A 22655-nucleotide genomic window follows, 5' to 3' on the forward strand; every position below is an offset into this window, starting at 1 on the left:
CTGCTCTCAGAAGGGGGGCAGGCCTATAGCCAGAGACACAGCCCTCGATCACCTGTCCACAGCCCCCAAGTGGGAGCCTGAATGCAGGAAGAGATATTTTTTTTTCCCAGAGGGGTGGGGGCTACTGCTCCCCAAAACCAGTGCACGGGGAGGCTTCCTGCAGGGGAGGGAGGTTGGGAGGCGACAGGGAGGAGGTCCTGTGAGGGCTGCAGTCAGCCAGGGCGGCACCCACAGCTCTTCCGGGAGCTGCCCCCTGCCTGGGGCTGAAATCTGGAGGCAAAAAATCACAGGAGAAAACTCAGGAAGCACCAAAGGAAACTTCTCCGGAAGTCCTGAAATATTTCCACAGCTAGGAGAGAAAAGTTTAAAGTGAAAGCAGCTATGGGCTGGCCTCTCAGAGCCCAGGGTATGACCACAGCATCCTGGTAGCCCCGGCCCAGGTCACAGGGCCCCCTCCCCAGAGGTCCCGCAGATGGCTTGGCCTCCCGGGCTCCACAGAATGCCCCACATGATCCACTCTGCTCTCCAGATTCCAAGCTGGGGCTTCACTTGAGTCATTCTCAGCTCTATTTTTACTCGAAGGTGCCAAGAAACAACGAATGTTCAAAGCAGGACAATTAAGTCGCCTGATTCCACGCCTCTGCAGGGCCAGGGACCATGGCTGGCCTTTGCTGGGAGCAGGGACAGGGAAGGGAGTCCAGGAACCTCTGGAGGGCTTCCCTCCAGACCCAGGAGTCTAGAGCCCATTCCCCAGTCTGTAACTTCCCAGGAAGGCGACATTCAGCTTCCTTCTCACCTGGCCAAGAAAGGCCAAAGCACATTCCTCCAGGCAAAGTAATGGCTTGTGCAAAAAGCAACAAACTCTGGCTGGGGATGGTGTGTCTGGGGAACAGCGAAGGATTCAGTGCAGCTGCAGGGTGGGGAGTGTGGTTAAGAGAGCCAGGAGGTGAGGCTGGAGATGGTGTCTGAAAAGGCTCCCGTGCTGTGCTAGGAGTTTAGATTTGATCTTCTAGGAAGGAGGGAGGCGGGAAGGTGCTAGACTAGTGAGGGAAGGAATCAGATCCTCCAGGAGGGCTTGAGGACCCCAGGGCCTTCCTACTGAATGGGCATCACCTGGGGGCTTGTTAGAAACACCAAACAGGAGACCCTGCCCCAGACCTGCTCCGTGATTCTCTTAGGTGGCCCTAAGTGCTAGAACGCAGCCCCCTAGAACATCCTTCTCTTCATACCCCCTCACCAACCACAAAGCATTTCCAAGCTCCCACGTGCTTGGGGCAAAGGGAGATAGATGCACGCAGTGGTTAAGAGTCCCCAAATTGAACCGGGTGTTCAGAAGAGCTTTGCAAACACACAGATGCTGGGCCCAACCCCAGGTTCTCATGCCGAGGGCCCCGTCACTTGAGCACCTTTGGTGAAAAGCACAAGCTCCGGCATCACACAGACCTGGATTTAGAGCCCAGCTCAGCTTTTCCTAGGCTGTGTGACCTTAGGAAAACTGTTTACCCTCTCTAGCATCATAAACAAAAAAAAAGTCTCCTCATCCATAGAAGTGGATAAAAATAGTTGAGACCTCTGCGGGGGGGGGGGGGGGGGGGGGGGGGGTTGAAGATTAAACGGGACATTGTCAAGTGCTTAAGGACAGTGTCTGGCACCCTATAAATGGCAGCCTTTGTTATTCTTCTTTGTGCCTCTAAGGAGTTTAGAGCCTGGCTGAGAAGTGACAACAGGGCACAAAGCCTACACAGGTAAACACTAGAAAACAATAAATAAGAAAGAACTCAATGTTGTGGCCCAGCAAGAAGTGCTGGGTTCTGAACTGGGGTGCTCACCAAGGCCGGTGCTATAATCACGCACAGGGGCTTCCTGGAGGTGGTGGTAGCTTGAGCTGAGGCTTGAGCACAGAGGTTGGCTTGGACTGGTGAGGTTCTCACTGGCTAGAGCAGGGGGCACGTGCTGGGATGCTGGCAGATCTTAATGGATGGGTAAAGCGAGGTGTCCCCCAGCATGGGGGATCTTGAAGGCAGTTTGGATTGGATGTGGAAAGAAAATGCCTCACCGAAGGTTTCTGGGCAAAGGAGAGGCGGATGGAAGCAGGTTTAGTGTAGTCACAGGCAACTGGATGGGGAGTGGTGTCTCAGGTCAGGGAGGGGGCCTGAGGATGTTCAGGTGTCCGCAGCAAGGGCCTGGCTGTGGTGGCAGCCACCGTGGGTCCCCAGGCAAGAAATAGCTCTTCATCCAATTTGCATCCCATCCTTCCTTTCCAGGGAGCAGGAGACAGAACAAGATCCTGCTTCGGGTGTCTAATGTTTCTGCACCCAAAGACGGCACACGATGCCCACCGACCCATCCAGGTCAGGAGCTGCCACAGGGTCTGCAAAATGTCTGCAGACCAAATGCAGAGGAAAATGCCCCTTCCACATGGCTGGGTGGCACACCAGCTGGTCTCTCATTAACCCTCTCAATGATGCACTAGAAAATTAACAACTAAGGCTTTCTGCTCCATTAACACCAAAGTTGGCCCTTGGCGGGGCGGGGGGGGTGGGGGTGGAAGGGGGGACATGGGGTGTGTGTGGGGGGGTGGAGCAGGACACGTTTTGTCTAGACAGAGGAACTCATAAAGGCCAGATGCCTGGGCTTCTGCCACTCAGGAAGGGGGTGGGCAGAGGAAACCTGGTATGTCTCCCATGGTGGGTGCCTCCCATGGAGAAGTCCCCAGCAGAGACCAATCACAATGGCCGCTCCCTCTTCTCATCCTTAAGATGAGGTTAACAACCCTTCACAGCTTTACTCTGAGAATTAAATGAGACTGCGAACGTGAGAACACTAGCTCAGGTGTGGTACCCACTAGCTTTGTCCCATCAATTGCTTTGTTATTTTTATTTTTACTGGGAAACAGAAGGGTCTGACTTGGTTCAGGGTCCACAGTCAGTCCCCTAGGAGAGGGTATAAAGGACCCTGGAGCCCTGCTACCCAAATCGTGGTCCCTAGACCGTCAACAGTAGCATTGGCATCACCTGGGAGCTTGCTAGAATACAGAACCTCAGGCCTCAGCCCAGTCCTACTGAATGAGAACCTGCATCTTAACAAGATCCCCAGGCCATTAAAATGCATAGTAGAGTTTGCGACTCTGCTCTAGTATATCTGGTCCTAGGAAAAAACCATCTTCTCCCCTCTCCTCTCCCATCTCAGGAAATACGGGGCCCAGGACTCCGGGTGGATAGAAGCAGAGGATGCTGACGCAGCAGGGCCCTTTGATTAGCACCTGCTTGCTTCCCAGGCTGCATTAAAGCACACGAGACCACATGTTGAGAAAATTACTCCCTTCTTGATTCCTTCCAATCTTTCCCACTACAGTTTGGTAGTAGATGTCTTTAACATCGATTCTGTTTCTTTCCCTGAAACAGAGACACAGGAGGCTCAGACCTAGAGCTTTCCAAGGGCAACAGTGTGTAACTAGAATTAATAACACTGTTGAGTGTTTAGTGCATTTATTTGTAAGGAAACTTTTTATTTATTGCAAGAGATACAGATCTTCCATTCGTTTCCTTTCTAAGTAACTGATATGTAAAACAATGGGTCAAATTGAAGAAAAACAGTTAGGTCCATAATAACAGAAGTGTGTGAATCTGGCAAAAATCACAACACGTACATAAATCACGGCAGTTTGGTAAATTACTATTCCTTACAGTCCATAAGAGCCCTCTGAGGTCAGCTCATCCACTTTTTTCATATTACAGGTCATGAAATCAATGTAGTAGGTCATGACCAGCACTTCTTGGGTTTGTTTTTAATGGAGTGGAATAGACTAGAAGAGCATAAAATTATGAGAACATTGCAAATCTGATAAAACAGTAAGTACTATCCCACAAACTTTTGTTTCAGTTTGTGTGTGTCCTGGCTTACAATGTAAAATGTCTGTATTCTGTATGGGCTGTGGTCCAAAGAGTTAGCAAGCCACTCATGTAGTCCACTCTCCCTTTGGCAGGTGCCCCTGACCACTGCTAACTTAATTCCAATGGGAAGGAGTTGACTCCTTTGGCCAGACCACCCACGAGCATGTGTCGAGGTCCCACCACAGCTCTCTGGCTCCTCTCTCATGACGGAACTGACAATAGTAGCCCCTGCCACAAGTTATTAAATGGATGCTTCCCAGCCCCGCTGAGGTGAGGAAAGACTCAGGCACCTGTACAGAAAGAAGTGTGGAGATGCACTAGCATGAAGATATGTCATTTTGGGAGGGACAGGATCCCCATCACCAGGATCTGCTCTCCTGGCCCTCTGAACCCTCCCAGGATTGGGCAGCTCTGTTTCATTGGCCTTCCCTGAAAGATGTCTCTTCCCTTGAAGAGCAGCGATGGAGAGGGGGAAGGAGGCTGGGGGAAGGGCAGGAAGAACAGGGGAAAGCTCTGGGTGGGGGAGGGGATAGAGTGCATCACAGGGTGGCACTTGAAGGATGGACTTGTCAAGGCTGAGCCTCTGGCCGGCTGCATCCTGGACCCACAGGGAGGGCAGGAGCACGCCGCCAGGGCAGCAGGAGGAAGAAGACTGGGGCAGCAAGTTCAAGGTGGGGGGAGGAAGGGGTCCGGAGCGCGTAAGGCCCCAGCGCCAGCTGAAATTTCACACTAGCCCCCCTACAAACAGACGAGTGAGCCAAGGGGAAGGTTCATGGGTCCCTACACCCTACCAAGCAGGAATTCCTTAAAATGCCCGCAGACTCAGAGAAGGAAGTAAGCTGCCAGTGACATCTCGGGCAGCAAAGGGAAAGGACGAGAATGGAGTTGTGGGACCCTTTCCCCTCCCCCACGTCCCCACTTTTACCTTCCTGCTTCGCTTGTCAGCTCAAGGCAGTCTTTCACCCCCTTCATCATACCCCAAAAACTCTCCACACGCAAACCCTTTGTGCAACAAGCCCTCCTATCTTGTTTTAGCCTTTCTGGCTCCAGCCAAAGAGGGGTCTGCTAAGGAGGAAGGCCCCAGGCACAGGCTTCCTCCAGAGGCCTGAACTCTCGGCAGGGGACTCTGGGTCTGCACTGGAGCCGCCCCATCATTAGCATGCTTTGTGTGGGTAAGTTCAAATGCAGAAGCTGGTTCTGTAGCCCAACTGGCCCTGGGCCTCAGCAAAAGGACCTTGGTGCGCAGTGGCCTGATTTATGGCCGAGAGCTCTCTTTATTTTCCTTTGGAAACTATGGGGGTGAATTTTAAAAGGCCTGAGATCAGAGCCAGCGTGCCTGGGCTCTGCCAAGTCCTCTCTTCCTCTAGTCCTCACTTACTTGTCCCTTGCCCTGCTCTGCTCTGGAAACTGGGCCTTTGCTGTACCCCATCCCTACCCCCAGAGTCTATTTTCTCTACTTCCCCTTTATTTTGGGGTTAACGAACAGTGCCTCTTGCCAATAATCCAGGGACGAGGTGACTCTGGGATATGGGTTCCAAGTACCCATGGGAGAGCTCCTTGGGAATCATCCTTAGGAAGAGGCAGCCCAGCTGGTGGGCACTTACAGGGAACCCAGGGGCTGAGAGCTGCCCGACTGAATACCACGGGGGCAGCCAAGACAGTCTCCACACTTGTCATTCTAGCTAGAGAGGTGAACAGATCAATCAATCTCCACGAAATACCAGCTCCCATGAAAGGCAAGGGAGTGTGGGAGGAAGCGTGGCTTCGAGTCAGGCCAACCCTGTGCTCAATTCCTGGCTTGTACTCTAGCGCTAGGACCTTGAGTTAATTACTTAACTTCCCTGAGTCCCAGTTTCCTCCCCATAAAATAGAGATAATTCCTTCCTACCTCATAAGGTAGGGGCTGTTGAAGATTAGTGATAACACATGGGCACTGCCCAGGACCGTGCTGACACATAGTAGGTCCTCATCGATGTTGGCTAAGATCATTATTGCTGTTGGCAGCTGAGTGGGCTATATACAGAGTTGGAGCCATCTGAGATCTGATGCAGCTCAAACGGGGAGACCTTCGGCAATAAGTTAACCTCTCAGAGCTTCAGATTCCTCATCCATAGACCAGGGGGATGATAAAAGGTACCTTGGTGGGTTGTTAGGATAATGTAAGGAAGTACCTACCACAGCATCTGGCACATAGTACGACTGGTTAAACTTTATGTTTTCTGCCATTCTTCCTCGACCAAATGGAAAAATCAAATTTCCTTGAACTTGGTTGGACTAACGGGCTTTCTGTTCCTTGGGTCCAGTGGTTGTGAGAGCCCCAAGGATGAGGTTTCTATGTACCTTGGCAGAGCTCAGACACATTTCCCTAAAAGGTCCCCATTGCACAACTCCAGGGGTGCCATCTCATAGAGCACACAGCCACCCAGACCCCAAACCTCTCAGAAAGGGATCTTTCTCATAAAGCTGTACCTTCAAGGGAGAAACTCACTCAGAAAGATGGACTATATGCTGCTTAGGCCCAGGGTAACTTGCACCTGAACAGTGAACACAAGCGAGGAAATCAATTGCTGTTGTCCGTGGTAGCTATCCCCCAGCTAGGGAAATAACTAGGCTTAATTGTATAACATCTTCAGTCTCCATAATCTCGATCCATTAAACCCTTTCTGCTGGCCAGGAGGCAATGCCCAGGAGGAAGGGGTTAGCCCAACACACTAATAGGATCGGCCCTTCAATCCCATGAAGGTAATTATGGCCACATCCTTCCCCAACAGCCCTGAGTAAACCCACAGATCCCTAGCCAATTTGGGGCTTTTCTAGGTAGTACCAGCTCCACTGACACCACGGGAAGGCCAAGAGCTATGCTGCCTGGAGTGACGAGGACTCTGAGCTCCATCGACATTGGCCCACCTGAGTCCTCCCAGCTGCCCAACTCCTGGAGACGCTCACCTTTGACAAAATGCCTGACCACATCTGCTACGTCTACCTGTGGTCTAGAGGGACATGGAAGCCTCAGAGGTGAAGGTGGAGGAAAGAGGAGAAGGGCACCTGACCAATTAGGTCACCACAGAGCCCGCCCTGTCTCCCGAAGACCACACTGACCCTGTCAGTTTCTATATGGCCAGTAACTCCATATTCGTCTTTCGTCCCGCAGTGTGGTAGGGAAGGAAGGGCAGGAAGAGACGACAGAAATAAAGCACAGAGGGCAGAAAACCGAGTAAGAGGCCCAAATGAGGTCTGAACCTGGGGGAAGAGAACTGGCTGTCCCATCTGCAGTGGGTCATGGTTGCAGCCGGCCCCACCTCAAAGGGCTCTTTGCCAAATGCCTTGGGCAGGGAGTAGGCTTGGGCGTCTATCCCCAACCCTCTTATGGGGGTGCATCCTCTAGTTTGCCTGTTGCCCTGATCTCCTTCTTCTTCCCCATTTACAGGATCAGGTTCTCCCCAAGCTTCAGAGACAAGCAGAACGCTCCCACTGCCAATCAGGGCCATCCATGGCTCTATCAGACCATATCTTGCCCAAAGGAATGCAAGCTAGGGCAGACCAAGGCCACAAGTCAAAACAATCAGCCTCTCCTAACCAGCCCTGGAGACAGGTAAGCCTGCAGGCCTCTCTCCCTGGCACTCAGTGGAAAGTGTCAAGCCCCTGTAGGTAGAATGTGGTGGGAACTCCAAGCCCCATGGATTCCCCTCAGCCTACCAGAGCCAGGGGCCCGGCTGAGGCAGACCTCGTTGCGGAGATGACGTGCAGGTGTCCTGAAGCTGCCTTCCTCCTGGTTTGCCCCAAAGGGCTCAAGCTGAGCCAAACAGCTGCAGCACCAACACTGGTGTGGGGAAGGCTTCCAATCACATAATCACAAGCCCTAGCAATGCGTGGGACTCCCTTGGGGGGCTCTACAATTACCAAATCCACACAGCCAGAAACTTGTGAATGGACCAGCTAATGGGTTTCTGGGGTTTGCTGGTGGAGTAAGGAGTTAAAGGAACCAAGAACCCAGAAGTTTTCTTTTCCCTCTCATACTCACACACACAACCGGAAATTACTGTGGGCTTATTATAGCACAAGGCACTGGGCTAGGCACCAGCTGAGAACCTGGTCCAACATTCTTGACCCTGCCTGTCCCCTCACACACTTCCCAGCCCCTTCCAAACTCCTCTGCAAGCCTTTCGTGGATCCCTGTTCAGTGACAAAGGCTGTGAGGAGCTGGACAGGTGATCGGTTCAATAGCACTCCTCACCTTCAACGCACTTGAGAAACATTAACCAGTTAATCCCCGTGGCACCCACGTGAGACATCGTAGCCTCACTTTACAGAGGAGTGTAAGGAAGGTACCAGAATCGCCCCCGGACCCAGAGAACAGCCCAAGTCGTCCATCCTACCGGCTCTCCCCGCTTCTTCTACCCACCTAGCTATTTCTTCACCAATGTTCCTGTCATTCCTTCCTTTTTCCAAAGAACGATAACAGCAGCGATCACAACAGCAACAAAAAATCACATTTCTCTGAGTAAGGAGACTTAATTCTTCTGCCAGGCCCACCTCTGGGACTCCAGCAGCCACGTCAAATATGGGCCGGTGTTGACAAGCAGGCATACGTGACTGAGGCTTTGTCACAGGACAAGAAAGCATCCATTTGCAGGTGTTCACTGGCACATCAGAGTGGTCTGAGGCCGCCTGGGTAGGAGAGTTGCCCTGATCAAATCCACACCGACTGTCAGGCCAGTGGCCTGGTCCTTGGTGCAGCTAATATAGGAATAAGGTGGGAAACGGAGGCAGGTTCCTGATCATCTGGAGATGGGTTTGTATCCCCACAGCCCCAGATGCTTTCCTGGCCATGGGACAGGGCACTGAGTCTGTAAGGGGCATAAAACTATCACCAGAGATCTCCCTTGGAAATGTCGCTTGGGGTAACAGAAGTGAGCTCCAAAGGCAGGTTCTAATAACTACAGATGATCATGTTCTGTCTTCTGTGAGGTCCAAATGTCTAGAGGTTTTGCTTGGCTCCATGGTCGGCGTGTTTGAGGCCAGAGCTAAACTGCCTGGGACAAAAAAGAGGCTGGAATGGCCAAGGAAGAGACCTTAAATGTAGCCCTCAGTTCTCTTTTACACAGAACCTGAAAGATTTCGTCTCTACTCGGAGGAACAGAGAAAGTTTCAGAGCACCTCCCATTTTTGTTATTCCATAGAACTTAGTATGATCCAACCTGATCCCGTGGTATAGAAGAAAACCAAGAGAAAGTGGTGTCTAGTGGAAACAGTGGTGAGAGAAAGACAGAGAGAAGATAAAATGAAGAACACAGGCAGAAGAGACGTGCAGAGAGAAACACACCAGCTCCAGGGAAAGAATCTAGGCAAGGCACTGAGGGGGCAAAGCCGACACTATTACATTCATGTAGGAAAATGAATGGTCCAGAAGACAGGAGGTGGGGTGGCTGGAACTCTCATCCACCACACTAGTTTACCGGGGGCAAAGACCGTGCTCCAATCAGTCCCAGGTCACATGGGCAGCTGGGAGCCAGCCCATCTCCTTGAGTCAGACAGATCTCCATCACTACAGACCTTCAGGACTTCTACTGTAGGGGACAGAGGGGGTCTGAGGTTCACCCCTTAACAAGTGACCATGAGCCTGCAGCGGAAGCGTGCACATACGCTAAAGCCAGAAAGATTGAGCCGACAACTCCAAAGGTAAGACGTGTGAGGGGAGGGGCTGGTTGTCAGCCTGGCATCTTAGGTGTAGAGAACCACCAGCCTCAGTGAAATTAGACAGAGCCTCAGCCACCCTTGCCCTGGCTCCAGGGCCAGCCCTCAGTTCCTCCAAGAGACACAGAGGCAAGTTAGGCTCAGTCATTCAGACCACTTACCCTGCTGGACCATTTTGGAGAGAACTCTGACAGAGGTCCCCCATTCCATGACATTCCAAGACCTTGAATAAGTTCAGGCATACTAGGTGACACTCAGGGTCTTCCTCACCATCCTAGGGTATGATCTAAATCCGAGCTTTGTCACTTACCAGTCATGTGACCTTGGGTAATGATTTTAGCCTATTCAGCCTCTCTTCCTGTAAAAGGGAGATAAGACTACCTATCTTGCAGAGTTGTGAGGTATGGAGAGCCCGGATGGAGTGCCTAGCACAGTGCTGGCATATGGTAGGTCCTCAGGAGATGCTACTGTCACTGCCACCTGGAGCAGCGCTTAGAAGGAGCCTCTATCACTGGGTCATTCACATCCCTAAGAAGTACACTGGCTACCCTGTGCCCTGGGTACATCCCCTTTACAATTCCTGACGGATTTGGCTTTTGTGGGGACTTGCCACCCTGTGAGCCTTGTAAGCAGAAAGCTTCCTGAGAGGCAGAGGAACTTCCTCTGGGAGGCACAAAAACCATGCTGCCAGGCAAATGACAGCTCGGGTATTTGTTTTAATTTAGGCTCTTGTCAAGAGGAAAATTCATGGCTAACAGCCCAAACATGACTGCACAGCACCTCCCCAGGAAGCCTCATTCTACGGCTCTCCAATCAGCTGTTTGGAAGAAGGAGGCAAGGACTCCTCCTCACATGGCTGCCAAGTTGGTGTGCCCCCTCCCCTCCATCCAGGCTGCCCCAGGAGCCCAGAGGCTAGGGCAGCAGCAAAAGGGTAGACAGCTCAGATGCCAGCCTGCCTGAGTCAGGGCTGATAAACAGGCACCCCCAAAGAAGGCCTTGGTCTAATTCCCTTTTCCAATCCTACCTTCCTCCAGTCGGAAATTTTCAAAGCACCCTCAGGCAATTTTGCTCCTTTGCTCCAGGTTGTGTATGTGTGTGGGGTTAGGTGTTGGGGTGGGTTGGGGGTGGTAGGAAAACTTGGAAATGATCAGATGATCAGGTGGGGGAGTCTTCTTTAAGGCAATGAAGAGAAAGCCAGAGACAGGTTTCCATAGGATTCTATGCTCTGGGAAATAGGGAAAGCAGTACTGGGTTTTGCAAAGAGTCAGAAATATTCAGGAACATAAGCTGCATGTGAATATGAGGCATTGTTATGACTGTTATTTGCAAGAGCACAGCTAAGAGAAGGTCACTAATCCTTCCTTCGGGTCAGGAGCTGATCTGCAGCAGGGCTCTGAACAGATGTGTGCCCCATTCAGGCAAACACACGTGCACACACACCACACAGCAACCGTGGGCCCTGACCTTCACCCAACGATGCTGGCCTCTGCAGGGGAAGGAGCAGATGGAGTGGCTGGGCTTGGCGGGGGACCGACACCCAGGGGATCCAGCTTTGTCCCTTTGATGTTGAAAAACCAAAGCAGAATGAACCATCACAAGGAGAGCTGGGGGCGGGGGGGGGGGGGGGGGGGGGGGGGGGAGGCGGAGGAAAGGAAAGGGAAAAGGATGGGGATGGGGTGGGGAGGAGGAGAGGAAAGGAAAAAGGATGGAGGGAGAAGAGGGAGAAGAAAAAGGTATGGGGAATGGTGGGGACCCAAGGGGATACAGAGGTCAGAGGTTGGGTACTGAGTACTGAGGAGCCTCCAGGGCAAGCCTTTGGGCTTCAAGGCATCACCTTGTCCACTCCGCCCACCGTAAGACTGTTACCAAGGAATTCGAGCCAGGTTAACCCTTAAAAATGTCCTTGTCCCATGGCATCCAGGGTCCAGAACCAGAACCTGGCTCCACCTATCTCCCCCAACCCCTGCCCCTGCCTCAGGACTCTGGGCTAGGAGACCTAGCAAGAGAGAGTGGGAGGGTCCCACTGAACCGATCAGGCAGGGTGAAATCCACTTACTATCTTCTTCAGGGGTTATCAGGACCCTCTTCCTGTACCACTGAAAGCTAGCGGAAGGTGTCTCAAGGGAGGGGTGGGAGAAATGCAGTGCTTTAGCCACCTAAGCAAGTCGGAGTCGGAGTCGGAGTCGGGGTCGGGGTCGGGGTCGCGGTCCGGGCGCTGAAGACTGGGCGCAAGCCCCCAGAAGGTACGAGTGATCAGTTACACATCCCCAGCGACAGTGCAAGAGCAATCACGTGATCGCGGCAGATTTGGGAGCGAGGGGGTGGAGACGCCGCCGAGGTTAGTGTTTTTTCTTTTTTGGGGGTGTGGAAGGAGGGGAGAGGGGGAGGGAGGGGCAAAGTGCGGGTGATGCTGAGCCCGGCAGGAAGTACGTACTGCTGAGCTGGGGGTTTTCAGGTCCTGAATCCAAATGGCCCCCACAGAGATGTGCACCTACAGTCTCCCTTACCACACGACCCCACCCCCACCCCGAAACACACTGGCCTCAGGATGTCCCTGAGGTGGCAAACTCAGGCGCCAAGGACTTTACCAAAAATGGCCTTTCTGCTTCAACGTGGGCAGAAGGACAAGCCAGTCGAGGAGCGGAGGCAGCACCCTACAAGAGCTCTCCCCTCTTCCCCAGGGTTGGGGAGTGCTCGGTTACACAACAGGTGGGAGAGGGGTGACACAGCTCTCCTGGCCCCGTCGGTCCACTGCGCACCCCCTCCGGCTTGAAGTCCACTCTGGGGACCCCATCCGCGGCCGATCGCGGGACCCTACGCCGCTCGCCCGCCTGCCGGCCCGCCGGACACCTGGGCGGCCGTGCCCGCAGCCCCTAGTCCGCGCGGGGCTCCCCAGAGAAGCCCGGCATCGCGGGCCCCGGGGCCGTCCAGGCGCAGCGCGGGGTGCCGGGGCCCCTTCCCGCCTGGCCTCCCCTGCCCGAGCGCACACGTACTGCTGTAGAGGGTGTCGATCCAGGAGAGGCGCGGCAGGCCCCGGTGGCTGAGCGGCTCCATGCCCGCGGCTCCGCGCGGCGGCGGCGGCGGCGGCGGCGGCGGCGGCGGCGGCGGCTCCGTCAGATCGGAAACCCGACCCTCATCGCACAACAAAGGAGGGAGGGCGCGGGCGGCGGGCGGGCGGCCAGCCCCAGAGGCCGAAGTTGCCGAGCGCGGGGTGGAAGCCGGGGGAGGCGGGGAAACAGGTAGCAGGGAGGACCGAGCCGGAGCTGCCCGGGAGGAGGGGAGGGCGGGCGAGGGCCGGCGAGCGCCCCCGGGAGCCCTTCCGGCCCCTGCGACCGCCGCGAGCCCCGCTGCGGATCCCGGAGCGGCGGCCCCGCAGCCCGCCCGCCAACTAGCAACTTCTCCGGGGCTGCACGGCGCCCAGGGGCGGGGGGGCGGGGGCCGCGACCAATCGGCGCGAGGCTCCCGCGCCCCCTCCCCGCAGCACGCCTCCAGAGCCGGGTAGGGGTGTGGGGAGCAGCCGGGGTCCCCACGCGAGAGGCGCTCCAGCCGGTGACGGAGGAGTGGCCCGCGGGGGGTCTCCGGGCTGCGGCGCAGGCCCAGGCTCCTCTTCCTCCCCTCGCTGGGCTCGGCCAAATTCTGGCAACCCGCTGACTAGGTGCCGCGGGGAGACCTAAGAGCCCGCAGGGGTGACATCACCTGCCACCCCAGGATCTCTAAGCGCAGTTTCAGGGGCCAGTGAGGCTCCCAGGCCCCTCCCCTAGGCAAGCCTGGGGAGCGGCGCTGACGGGGTTAACGTCCTGCCCGCCCGCGGGAAGCCTTGGCTGCCCTAGGACTCTTTCCTTCCAAACCTTAACAGTGCCTCATCTATTTAAACACCCTTGACCCAAAGGCCGGGCGGTTCCTGCCCTACACACCAGCGGGCGGCGGCTGGAGAAAGGCGGGAGGCCGGGGTTCGTCGAAGGGCTGTGGAGGATAAACTGGGTTACAGGAGAGACCCCAGGGTCTCCGCTGGGTTCCCTCCAGGAGCCTTCTCTGGGGATCCCAGCCACAGCCCATGTAAGGAGGGACACCATGTATGCCTAATCACAAGCTGAGGGAAGGCTGGGGTCAAGATGCCTTTGAGAACAGACCTTTAGAAACAAAATTCCTTCTAAGACCCGCCCCCCCCGCCCCCCAAAAGCTGTGAAGAGGTTGGAGTGGGCGAGTTTTATACCTGTGCCCTGGGTGCACGTTCTAAATGACCCAAGGCAACTTGGCTGCAGATTTGGTCCTACAGGCCTCCTTGGAACAAAGGACCCTGGAGAAGGGACTGGAGAGGAGGGAGGGTCAGGCTAGGGTGGTCCAGGGCAGTGGGGCTAAATCTCCTTTCCTGAACCCAAGGGAAGGGAGGCAGCGGGCTCACAAGGGAACCCTGCCCTGGACCATTTACCCTGCTTTTACCTCAGATAGTGAGGTTTCTGATAATGGACCAGACCCTCCCACCCCTCATGTCCAAGCAGCTTTAAGGGCAAAGACTTCATGGGACCCAGGTCAATGGACAGGGTTACAAGGCAAAGCTCACCCTGGCCTCTATAGGGGGCAGTGTTGTCAGCATCTCCAGAGCATTTGGTGGGGGGGGGGGGGGGGGGGCTCATCATCTCAAACAACCACAGATCTAGTTCTTCTTAAAAAAAATTTTTTTTTAAATCGAAGTATACTTGACATGCAATATTATATTAGTTTCAGACCTTGTTCTTAAGCGGAGAAGCAGACCCTCACCCATCATGCTGAAAGGAAGCCTGCACCCAGCCCCTGCAGCTGCTTAGGTAGCGGCCTCCAGAACTGCCCAAGGGGAGGTGGTGGCCACTAGGCTCACAGCAGGCCGGGTGAGCCCCTGGGAGTTGCAGGGGAAGATGCTCTGGGGAGTGAAAAGCCTCCATAGGTGGCTGCGTGGGTGTTTTTCAACCTAGAGGTGACACTGTCCGCTCACTGCATCCACTTGGCTCTCCCCCACCCCAGGCCTCCTGGCTCAGGCTCTGGATCTTGTGGGTCTCCCTGCTCAGCTGTTACCCTCCCACCGTCTCTGACTTGCACACAAGACTGGGAGGACCAAGCAAGCAGGCACCTGGAGCTTGGCAGAGATGGGGGCGTGCATCTCCAATGAGATGCTCCAGAAATAGAGCCAGGATGGGAGAGGAAGCAAACGGGCTCCTGGAGGAACCAGAGGGAGGACAGTGAGATGGAGGAACAGAGAGGGGCCCAGGGCCTCTCTTCTTGCCACACGGGAGGCACAGAACCCAGAAGAAAGGTGCAAGCAGGAGCCCCGCCCAGGGAAGCAGCAGCACTGCCCCCTCCCCAAGGACCCCCATCCCCACCAAGGCAGCCTGGGCCCTCTCTGCACACTGCCTGATGGCCACATCTGGGCACTGACTTCGAGGAGGCCATGGATGTATGTTTCTGCGTGAGTCACATACATTTGCATACATTTTACATTTTTATCTACAAAGGCTGGAACAAGCTATTTTCAGACTAAAATGTTAACAGTTGCTCTCCTTAACATTGCCATAGTTTGCTTTTTTCTACCTTCTGTCCAAGCCTGTCCTGGACCTCCCAATCCAGAACAAAATATAGGGGAGAGGGGAGAGGGATCTTGGAGGAAAATAAGGAGGAACACTTCTAATACTTAACAGAGAACGCCTGCAGTGGACCTGGCTTGGATCTTAGGGCTTTGTTTACATGACAGCCTCACTGTTAGCTCAGCTCCTTCCATTTTCCCGATGAGCAAACTGGGGCACTGGTCAGCTAAGTAACCAGACAGTAAGTGGACGGCTGAGACTTCAACCCTGGCAGTCTACTCGTGTAGCTAAAATGCCATGCATGCTGCCTCCACTGTCAGGGTTGAGAGCAGGATGGCGAAGGTCCCTGGAAATCTTCGCGGGTTCGTGGGTTAGAGACCACCTTCTAGAAAACTCTCCCAATCCTCTTCCATCTCCATACAACTGTCTCACACATATGTCCCAGGAAAGGGCAGTTACTTCAAGATCCCTTGATGCCTATGTGGGATGGCTTCCAATAGACATTAACGTCACACATGTTAGACATTAACATCTAACCTTGGCTATAGAGACAAGTGCGTGGAAGCACCAGGGTGATATGAGACCAGGACAGAAACCTCCAGATTCCTGGCACTGAGGGTGGAGAGGAGGTGGGGGGAGACCCAATACCACATCCTAGGAAGGAAGGAGTTGCAAGAGTCATTCTCATTCGCCTGTGCCAAAGGTGAAGTGCTCTGCCAGCAACCCGCATCTGTCAGAGCAGCCGGGGGACATTCCGTGGACAGGCCACCCTGATTCAGCTAAGTGTGGACCTGCCCATGCACCCCAAGGCACTGAATCAGCATCCATCACACCTCGTCCTCCAAGTCTGCGCTAACCATTTGCTGTCTAGCCCTTTGGGTGAACACGTTCCTCCTTCCCCTCTGGCCTGTGCACTCAGTCTGTCCTGGCTCCCTGCTTCCCATAGCAACGGGCCTGCTTCTGCCTCACTACCAGATTTAAGGGGGATTTAAGGGTAGGTTGCTGGGAGCACTGGGCTGATGATGAGGGGCTGAGTGGGAAGAAGATATATCCCATCCTGAAGGTCAGCGGCCTTGCCCTTAACCCCCAGGGCTGTGCTACTCACTCCCTCTCCAATGGGAAAAGGGTGACCATGCTTAGGAACAAAACTGGGTATCTCCATTTTTCTTCCCTCCTTGCTGTTAGCAACTCAGCTCCACTGTACACAAGAGGAAGGCCCCTGGGAGTCCCTGCAGGGGTCACTGTTGATGAAGAGGATGTCCATTCACCTCTTCCCACTCTGAGTCCCACAGAGAGCACCAGTGTGAGCAGGCTGGAGGTACAGGTGGTCAGGGGTGGGGTGGTGGTGGGCTCCGCATTCAAATTCACAAAAACAAGGGACTTCCCTGGTGGTCCAGTGGTTAGGGCTCCTCGCTTCCGCTGCAGGGGGCATGGGTTCCATCCCTGGGATGGAACTAAGGGAACTAAGATCCTGCATGCCATACGGTGCAGCCAGAAAAACAAAAACAAAATCAGACTGTGATAGACAAAAACCCTCTGGTACCCTTTCTGGCAGATCAGCTCTTGAAAAGCTGGGACTGCATCTTTTTTCACTGCACTCAGCCCAGTGGATGAATGAAGCTCAGGTAGACCTCCAAGGCAGCCGTTACTACACTGCGCCCCCAGATCAGCGTTCTGCCAAAAGCCCAATAGATCGGCCTTCAATAATACATGCTGAATAAATAAAACTAATGACAGCTAACTTTGATGGAGTGCTTCTTGAGTGCCAGGCACTGCTTCACATAGACTACCTTTCTTAGTCCTCATAATAAACCAATGAGATAGACACCACTAGTCTCTCCATTCCTTCCTGCAGAAGCAGGAAGGCTATGCTATTGGCCAGCTAGCAGGTGGTGATACTTGGAAATGAACCGAGATTCTGAATCCGGAGTCCACATGTGTAATCTCTGTACCGGGCTGCAATGAGGGAATAAATGAATAAACAGAATGAAGTTATAAACTCAGGGAGGATGAAGGTGGAACTACAGGAGGAATGCAATTCCAGAACCCCCCAGAGCCACCAATGATTAAGCAGAAAGAGAACCGGTTCCCAAAGAAAACCGCATCTACTACAACAGGGCACATGACCCTGGAGACAAGCTAGCTGCAATCAATCCGATGACAATTTCCTGAACTCTAGTCCCCGCCAAACCCCACTTTCCAGCCTCAGTTTTCACATCTCTAGGTGGGCACCCAGGTGGAGCAGGGAGATGACCTCCAGGCTTCCTATCTGCCCCGGCAGACCCCGGATTGGCCTGTTTCTGGCTCCTTGCTTCATTTCCTTTAACCTCTGTACAGTAAATCAGCATCTACTCTTCTAAGATTCACCCTCACCCCTTGGGCCTAGAAAGAAGAGAATTCCCCAGGCCTCTCCTGGGTCACCTCTAAGTGGGAAGTTCTGGCCTAACAGTCTGTCCTTTGCCCTCTTCCTCCCCGTCTCTTCCGAGGCTCCTCACTTTTCCAGCAGACAGCGAGATCCACAGGCAGCACCGGGCTTACTGGAAGCCCTCCTCGCTGTTCATTTCTCTTCCAAAGTTTTGTGTCAGCTTGAGTCACGGGAGAGATGTAAAAGTCATGGCAAGATGTAAACCAAAGGATTACATTCACCTCCTTGTTGCCTCCCTCGGCACCATGGTCGGGAGAAGCACGGTGGCATCCAGGTCCCTGTAGCTGTGAAGCTCCCCACAGACACCCACATATTTCTCGGGGGCTGTGTTGAAGCCCCACTCCCATGGCTAGGGCCACAGTGAGTCCAGCATCCCCGGAAGAGTAGCTGCCTTAGAGTATACTAAGCAAGCTGCAATTTCAGGAGGGTCTCGGGCCAAGCCCCAGCTAAAGTGGCCCTCACCCGACATGGCTCGGATCGTTCCACGGAGAGGTCAACATGCGAGGTTTCCGAGAGCGGATTAGAGGGCTCAACAGTAGGGTCTGGAGCCCCCTTCCTGATTTACTTACCACAGCATCCCCATCAGCATTTGGAAAGAGGCAAGCAGAAGAGACAGAAGGATTCTACAAGTCCCCAAAACCCAGAGACAAAGTTCAGTGGCTCCAACCTTATCAGCTCCAAGTGAAGCAAAGGCATGTCTCTCTGGGGCCAGAGCTCACAGGCTGGCCCTCTGCCCTCCCGTGGTCACCATTCCCCTGAAGCTGGCTGTGCTTCTTGCTCTCTCAGCCAGAGTTCTGCAGGTGCCTCCCAGCCCTGCGCTGCTCTGCCACGAGCTCTGACGCCACCCGCCAGGCTGGCCCTGTCCCTGTCAGGCCCAGGAGTGGCTGCAGGGGCTGAGGGCTGGCTGTCAAGGAGACCAGCTCCAAGAGGTGGTGGCTCAGCATTCAAGAAGGTGAGGACAAAGGAGCATCAGAGCCTAGCCAGTGGTGCTTGTCATCAGTGGAGTCTCGCTCTGGGGTTACCGTTCAAGTTTATGGTGTGCGACCCTGTCTCTTTAAGGACCAGGCCTCTTTAAGAGGAGTTCCCTCTGCAGTCACTCCAGCCACCAGTGGTCCTGCGGCAGACAACGGGGACTCCCAAGCGCCATCTGGTGGTCCAACAGAGCAGCATCTCAGCCACCCTGGACACAGTCCTGCCACCCTGGACACAGTCCAGCCAAGAGGCCTGGAAATACCTGCACCAAAATCTCAGCTTCGTCCACCGGATTTTGCTCTGGGCTTTTGGGTTACCACTGTGAGCAGTGAGGCTATAGAAGTCAGGAGGAGCTCCCTTTGGGGTCAGGAGACAGCAGGAGCCCCCATGAGTGGCCTGGGAAGAATAACCATCCCACTGGACCAAAGCTTCCCTAAGATATTCTGAAATTAGAGGACTTATCCAGTCTTCCTGCTGGCCATCTGCAGGACATAAGGCCTGTACGTATCCTGTTCCCATAAACACTGGAACAGTAGTTCTCAATTAGGAGAGGGCTAGTTTGTATTGCCCCACCAGGAAGTATATTTGAAAATGTGTAGGAGCATTTTAAAGCCAGAGATGTTAAAATGTCCTGCAGTATGCAGAAGTATCCCAAAGAATGTCTGTCCCCAAATGCCAACAGTGTTAAGAACACTACTTGGTTAGGAGGAACAGCGGCTTGTTCCTTAGCAACCACACACACACACACACACACACACACACACACACACACACACACCACCGTTCTTCTTTTCCCCATCATTCTGCCTTTGGCGCTCTCCCTAAATTTTACCTTTATAACCTTAGAGGTGGAGAGAGGGAGTGATCTGGCCAAGGCCCCCTTCACAAGGAATGCCAGTGCCCCTGGCTGCCCCTCCCCCAAAGCCAGGCACACACTTGCACCCAGTGTGCGTTGGGTTGTTATGACCCTTAGATGGGAAAGGCAGACAGGCTGGCAGCCTGACTCAGACCGTTAGGAAGCAGCAGATGGTCTCTGAGAAGAAATCACAGAAGACCGGCCCCTCCTTCCCCCAAGGGGCCACCCTGCCTTCCTTCCCACACGGATGACTCAACCTAGCTTTGCTCTCTGTCTCCAAACTGTCCCGTGACACCCATCTTTCACATAAGGCACTTTCAGGTACTGATCGTGAAACCCGGTGAGTCCTAATTTCTCCTTCCCCAAGCTCACCGCATCCTGATCTGGGCTGGTCAGCTCAGTTTCACGAACACTGTCTGGTGCCACTGGCTGACATGAGAAACCAACACACGTGACATATGTCCTAATGAAGGGAGAGTGGAAAAAAATGAAACACCGTCTGCAGTGGTCAGTGGAAGCCACACAGTGGTTCTGTTGGTCTGAGAAGTCACAGGCTCATGAGGCTGACATCATAGCTAGAATGATCAGGTGGGGGAAAAAGTTTTCCAGCATCAAACAGCAACTAGAGAACACTTCCCATTGCTGTCAGAATAAAGACCACATCCTTTTAGTGGCACACAAGGCCCTGTGGCCTGGCCCCTCACCTCCTCTCATCTTCATCTAGCACATTCTTCTCCCGGTTCTCTCTTGCTTTTTCAGAACTTTTGAACAGGACGACATCTCTGGCTAAAATGCTCTATCCAACTCTGCCCAGATACCTCCTATCTTCCCTCTGATCTTAAATATCACTTCTGCTAGGAAGCTGTCCCTAACCACCAGACCGAGGAGGCCTGCATTTCAGATTACTCAATGCTCTAGTAAATCACCTAATGCATGTCTCTTCTGCTAGACTGAGAGCTCCGAGAAGGCATCAACCTCACCTCTCTTGCTCACCACTGTACCCCTGGCACCTTGAAATAGTGGTTTCAATGAATGAATAAGTAAATGAATGAATGAATAACCAAAGATGCTCCTGGTCAATAAGACCTTAGAATGCGGGAGTACAGAAGTTTCAGCCGACCCAGCTCCAACTGGAAAGAACTGCTGGGGGGAATTCCCTGGTGGTCCAGTGGTTAGGACTCTGCGCTCTCACTGCTGAGGGCCGGGGTTCAATCCCTGGCTGGGGAACTAACATCCCACAAGCTGAGCAGTGCAGAAAAAAAAAAAGACAACAGTCAAGGCCAGTTGGAATGTCGTGTCGAGAATGGTCTCACTCTCCGAAAGACGCAGAAAAACAACAGGATCCTAGAGTCAGATCTGGAGCAGAAGAATTGCTGTTCCAATTAATTCTCTAACTGCTCACACGAAATCCCAACTAAAAACTCCCCCGTGCCCAGGGCTCCCTTGCTAAGCAGCCAGCGTGGGATGCTGCACTCTTTTTCACCCAATCAGACTCCAACGTGGAAATGGAATAGAAACAGAAATGGTTCAGCCCACTAAGGGAACTTTGGTCTCAATTTTCAGAGTCCTTCTCCTAGGCCTGTCCCAAATTTGCAATTAATTTTGATTTGGGTACGTTCCTGTCCTGTCTCTCCTCCTGGTAGGGCGCGGACACTGGGAGTCCAAGAAAGAAGAGGCCAGTGGCCTGCAGCTATGCCGAACTCCCCTGTCCCAGGGGGCTGTAGGCTGAAGCTGTCACTCACCAGCTTCCAGTGATAACTTTGATGCCCCTTCAACCAGACAGATGGGAAATCTTGCTTTCAGCTCAGTGATGGGAGAAGGAGGATGGAAAATGATTCTGGGCACCCTGTCCTCCTGAGGACCCAGCTTGAGAGGTTCTACAGACTGCCTGACAGATGGACAGACAGACGGACAGGGCTTGGCAGACCCTCTGTGGCTGCTGCTTGCACTGAGCTATGGTGACCACTGGGCAGACCTGAGAGCCCTGGAGGGCACTACAGCAGCCTTACCCGGTCCGCTGGGCACCTGCGAAAAGGGAAGCAGGTTTCTTTTCATTTTCCCCTTCACCAAAACAGAGACAAATACAATGTCCAATTATTCGTCCAGGTCTGATTTGTTGGGCCTTGGGTCTTGATGGTCCAGGAAATCACCCTAGGCCACTGGGGTCAGTAACCCAGATGGTTAGTCCTCTACGCTACCTGCCAACTTCTCACCTACTGCTTAGTAAAGAAGTTCTGGCGTAGTTAATACCCTTTGTGTACTTCTCTTCCCTGAAATGAAGGGACCTGCCGGGAGGAGGTAGTGGTTGACAACAAAGGGCAGAGGAAGAGTAATAAAGGTGACGGCAACAAACACATGGTGCTTACCGTGCCAGGGCCGATCTAAGGACTGCATGCATTAAATCACTGAATTATCACAGTAACCTCCAACTACCCCAGAATCCAAATTTTTGCCCTTCAACACTCTACTTCCTCTCCCCAAAGAAACACACTAAACTGAGCACACCCTGAATCCAGGTCCTGGCTCTGCCCCTAACCCGCTGTGTGACCTTGAGGAACTCTCTTTCCATCTCTGGGCCTCTGTTTCCTCACCATGACATGCATGGATGAAGGCTGCCCAGTCTATCATTCCTTGAGAGATGACCAGGAAACAGCTGATAAGAGAGAGGAAAACTTTCTTCTTTCCTACGCCTCAGTTGCCCAAGATTTCAGGAAGTTCCATGGGTTATGAGGGCTAGAAAAGTTACTCATGACCTCATCGGATAGTCCCTGAACCCTATATAAATAAGACTGTGTTCCTCTGCCCAGGATGCTTAATGACAGCGGATCTGAGACATGCCCAGAAGTCACCAAGAGGCAAGGCAGCCCCTGCTGTGCCCAGAGAGTGGTCTAGACAGAACGTGATGGAGGGAGTGGGGAGGGTCACCACTTGGAACTGAGTTGCTGACGAAACGCTTCTTGGAGGAAGTGCCATTTGAACCAGGGCCTGGAAGGACATCTCATATTTCATTGGCAAAAATGGTGGGGTGGGGAGGCAGGCATTCTGGCGGGGGGTGGGGGGGAAGCATAAGCAATTACACAGAGGCACAAAGTGGATGAGGAGGGGGACCAGAATGGATGACTGGGGAGAAGGTTCTTTTGGGAACTGGGGGAGAATACAGACTTGCTAATCTGATGTGCAACCTCAGCATGAATCAGGGACACAACAGGATCTGCAGCTTTTCTTAGGCCTGTCTTTATAAAGAAGCCTTTCTGGGGCAC

The 22655-nt window shown here is 53.6% G+C and overlaps 1 protein-coding gene across 2 annotated transcripts in view; it reads right to left on the reverse strand.

The window, feature by feature from the left end:
• Positions 1–22655, reverse strand: part of ABR (ABR activator of RhoGEF and GTPase) — a 178727-nt gene that overhangs the window by 120833 nt on the left and 35239 nt on the right. The window contains exon 1 of one of the 2 annotated variants that reach the window (XM_032617584.1): positions 12581–12925. The exons of the other annotated variant lie outside the window; for it this stretch is intronic. Within the exon in view, the coding sequence (XP_032473475.1) occupies positions 12581–12641 (61 nt within the window). The 5' untranslated portion in view covers positions 12642–12925. Of the gene's footprint in view, positions 1–12580; positions 12926–22655 lie in introns of those variants that run through there. 2 annotated transcript variants of the gene reach the window in all.

This window comes from Phocoena sinus, chromosome 20, assembly GCF_008692025.1.
Source record: "Phocoena sinus isolate mPhoSin1 chromosome 20, mPhoSin1.pri, whole genome shotgun sequence".
In the NCBI taxonomy this organism is placed as follows: domain Eukaryota; kingdom Metazoa; phylum Chordata; class Mammalia; order Artiodactyla; family Phocoenidae; genus Phocoena; species Phocoena sinus.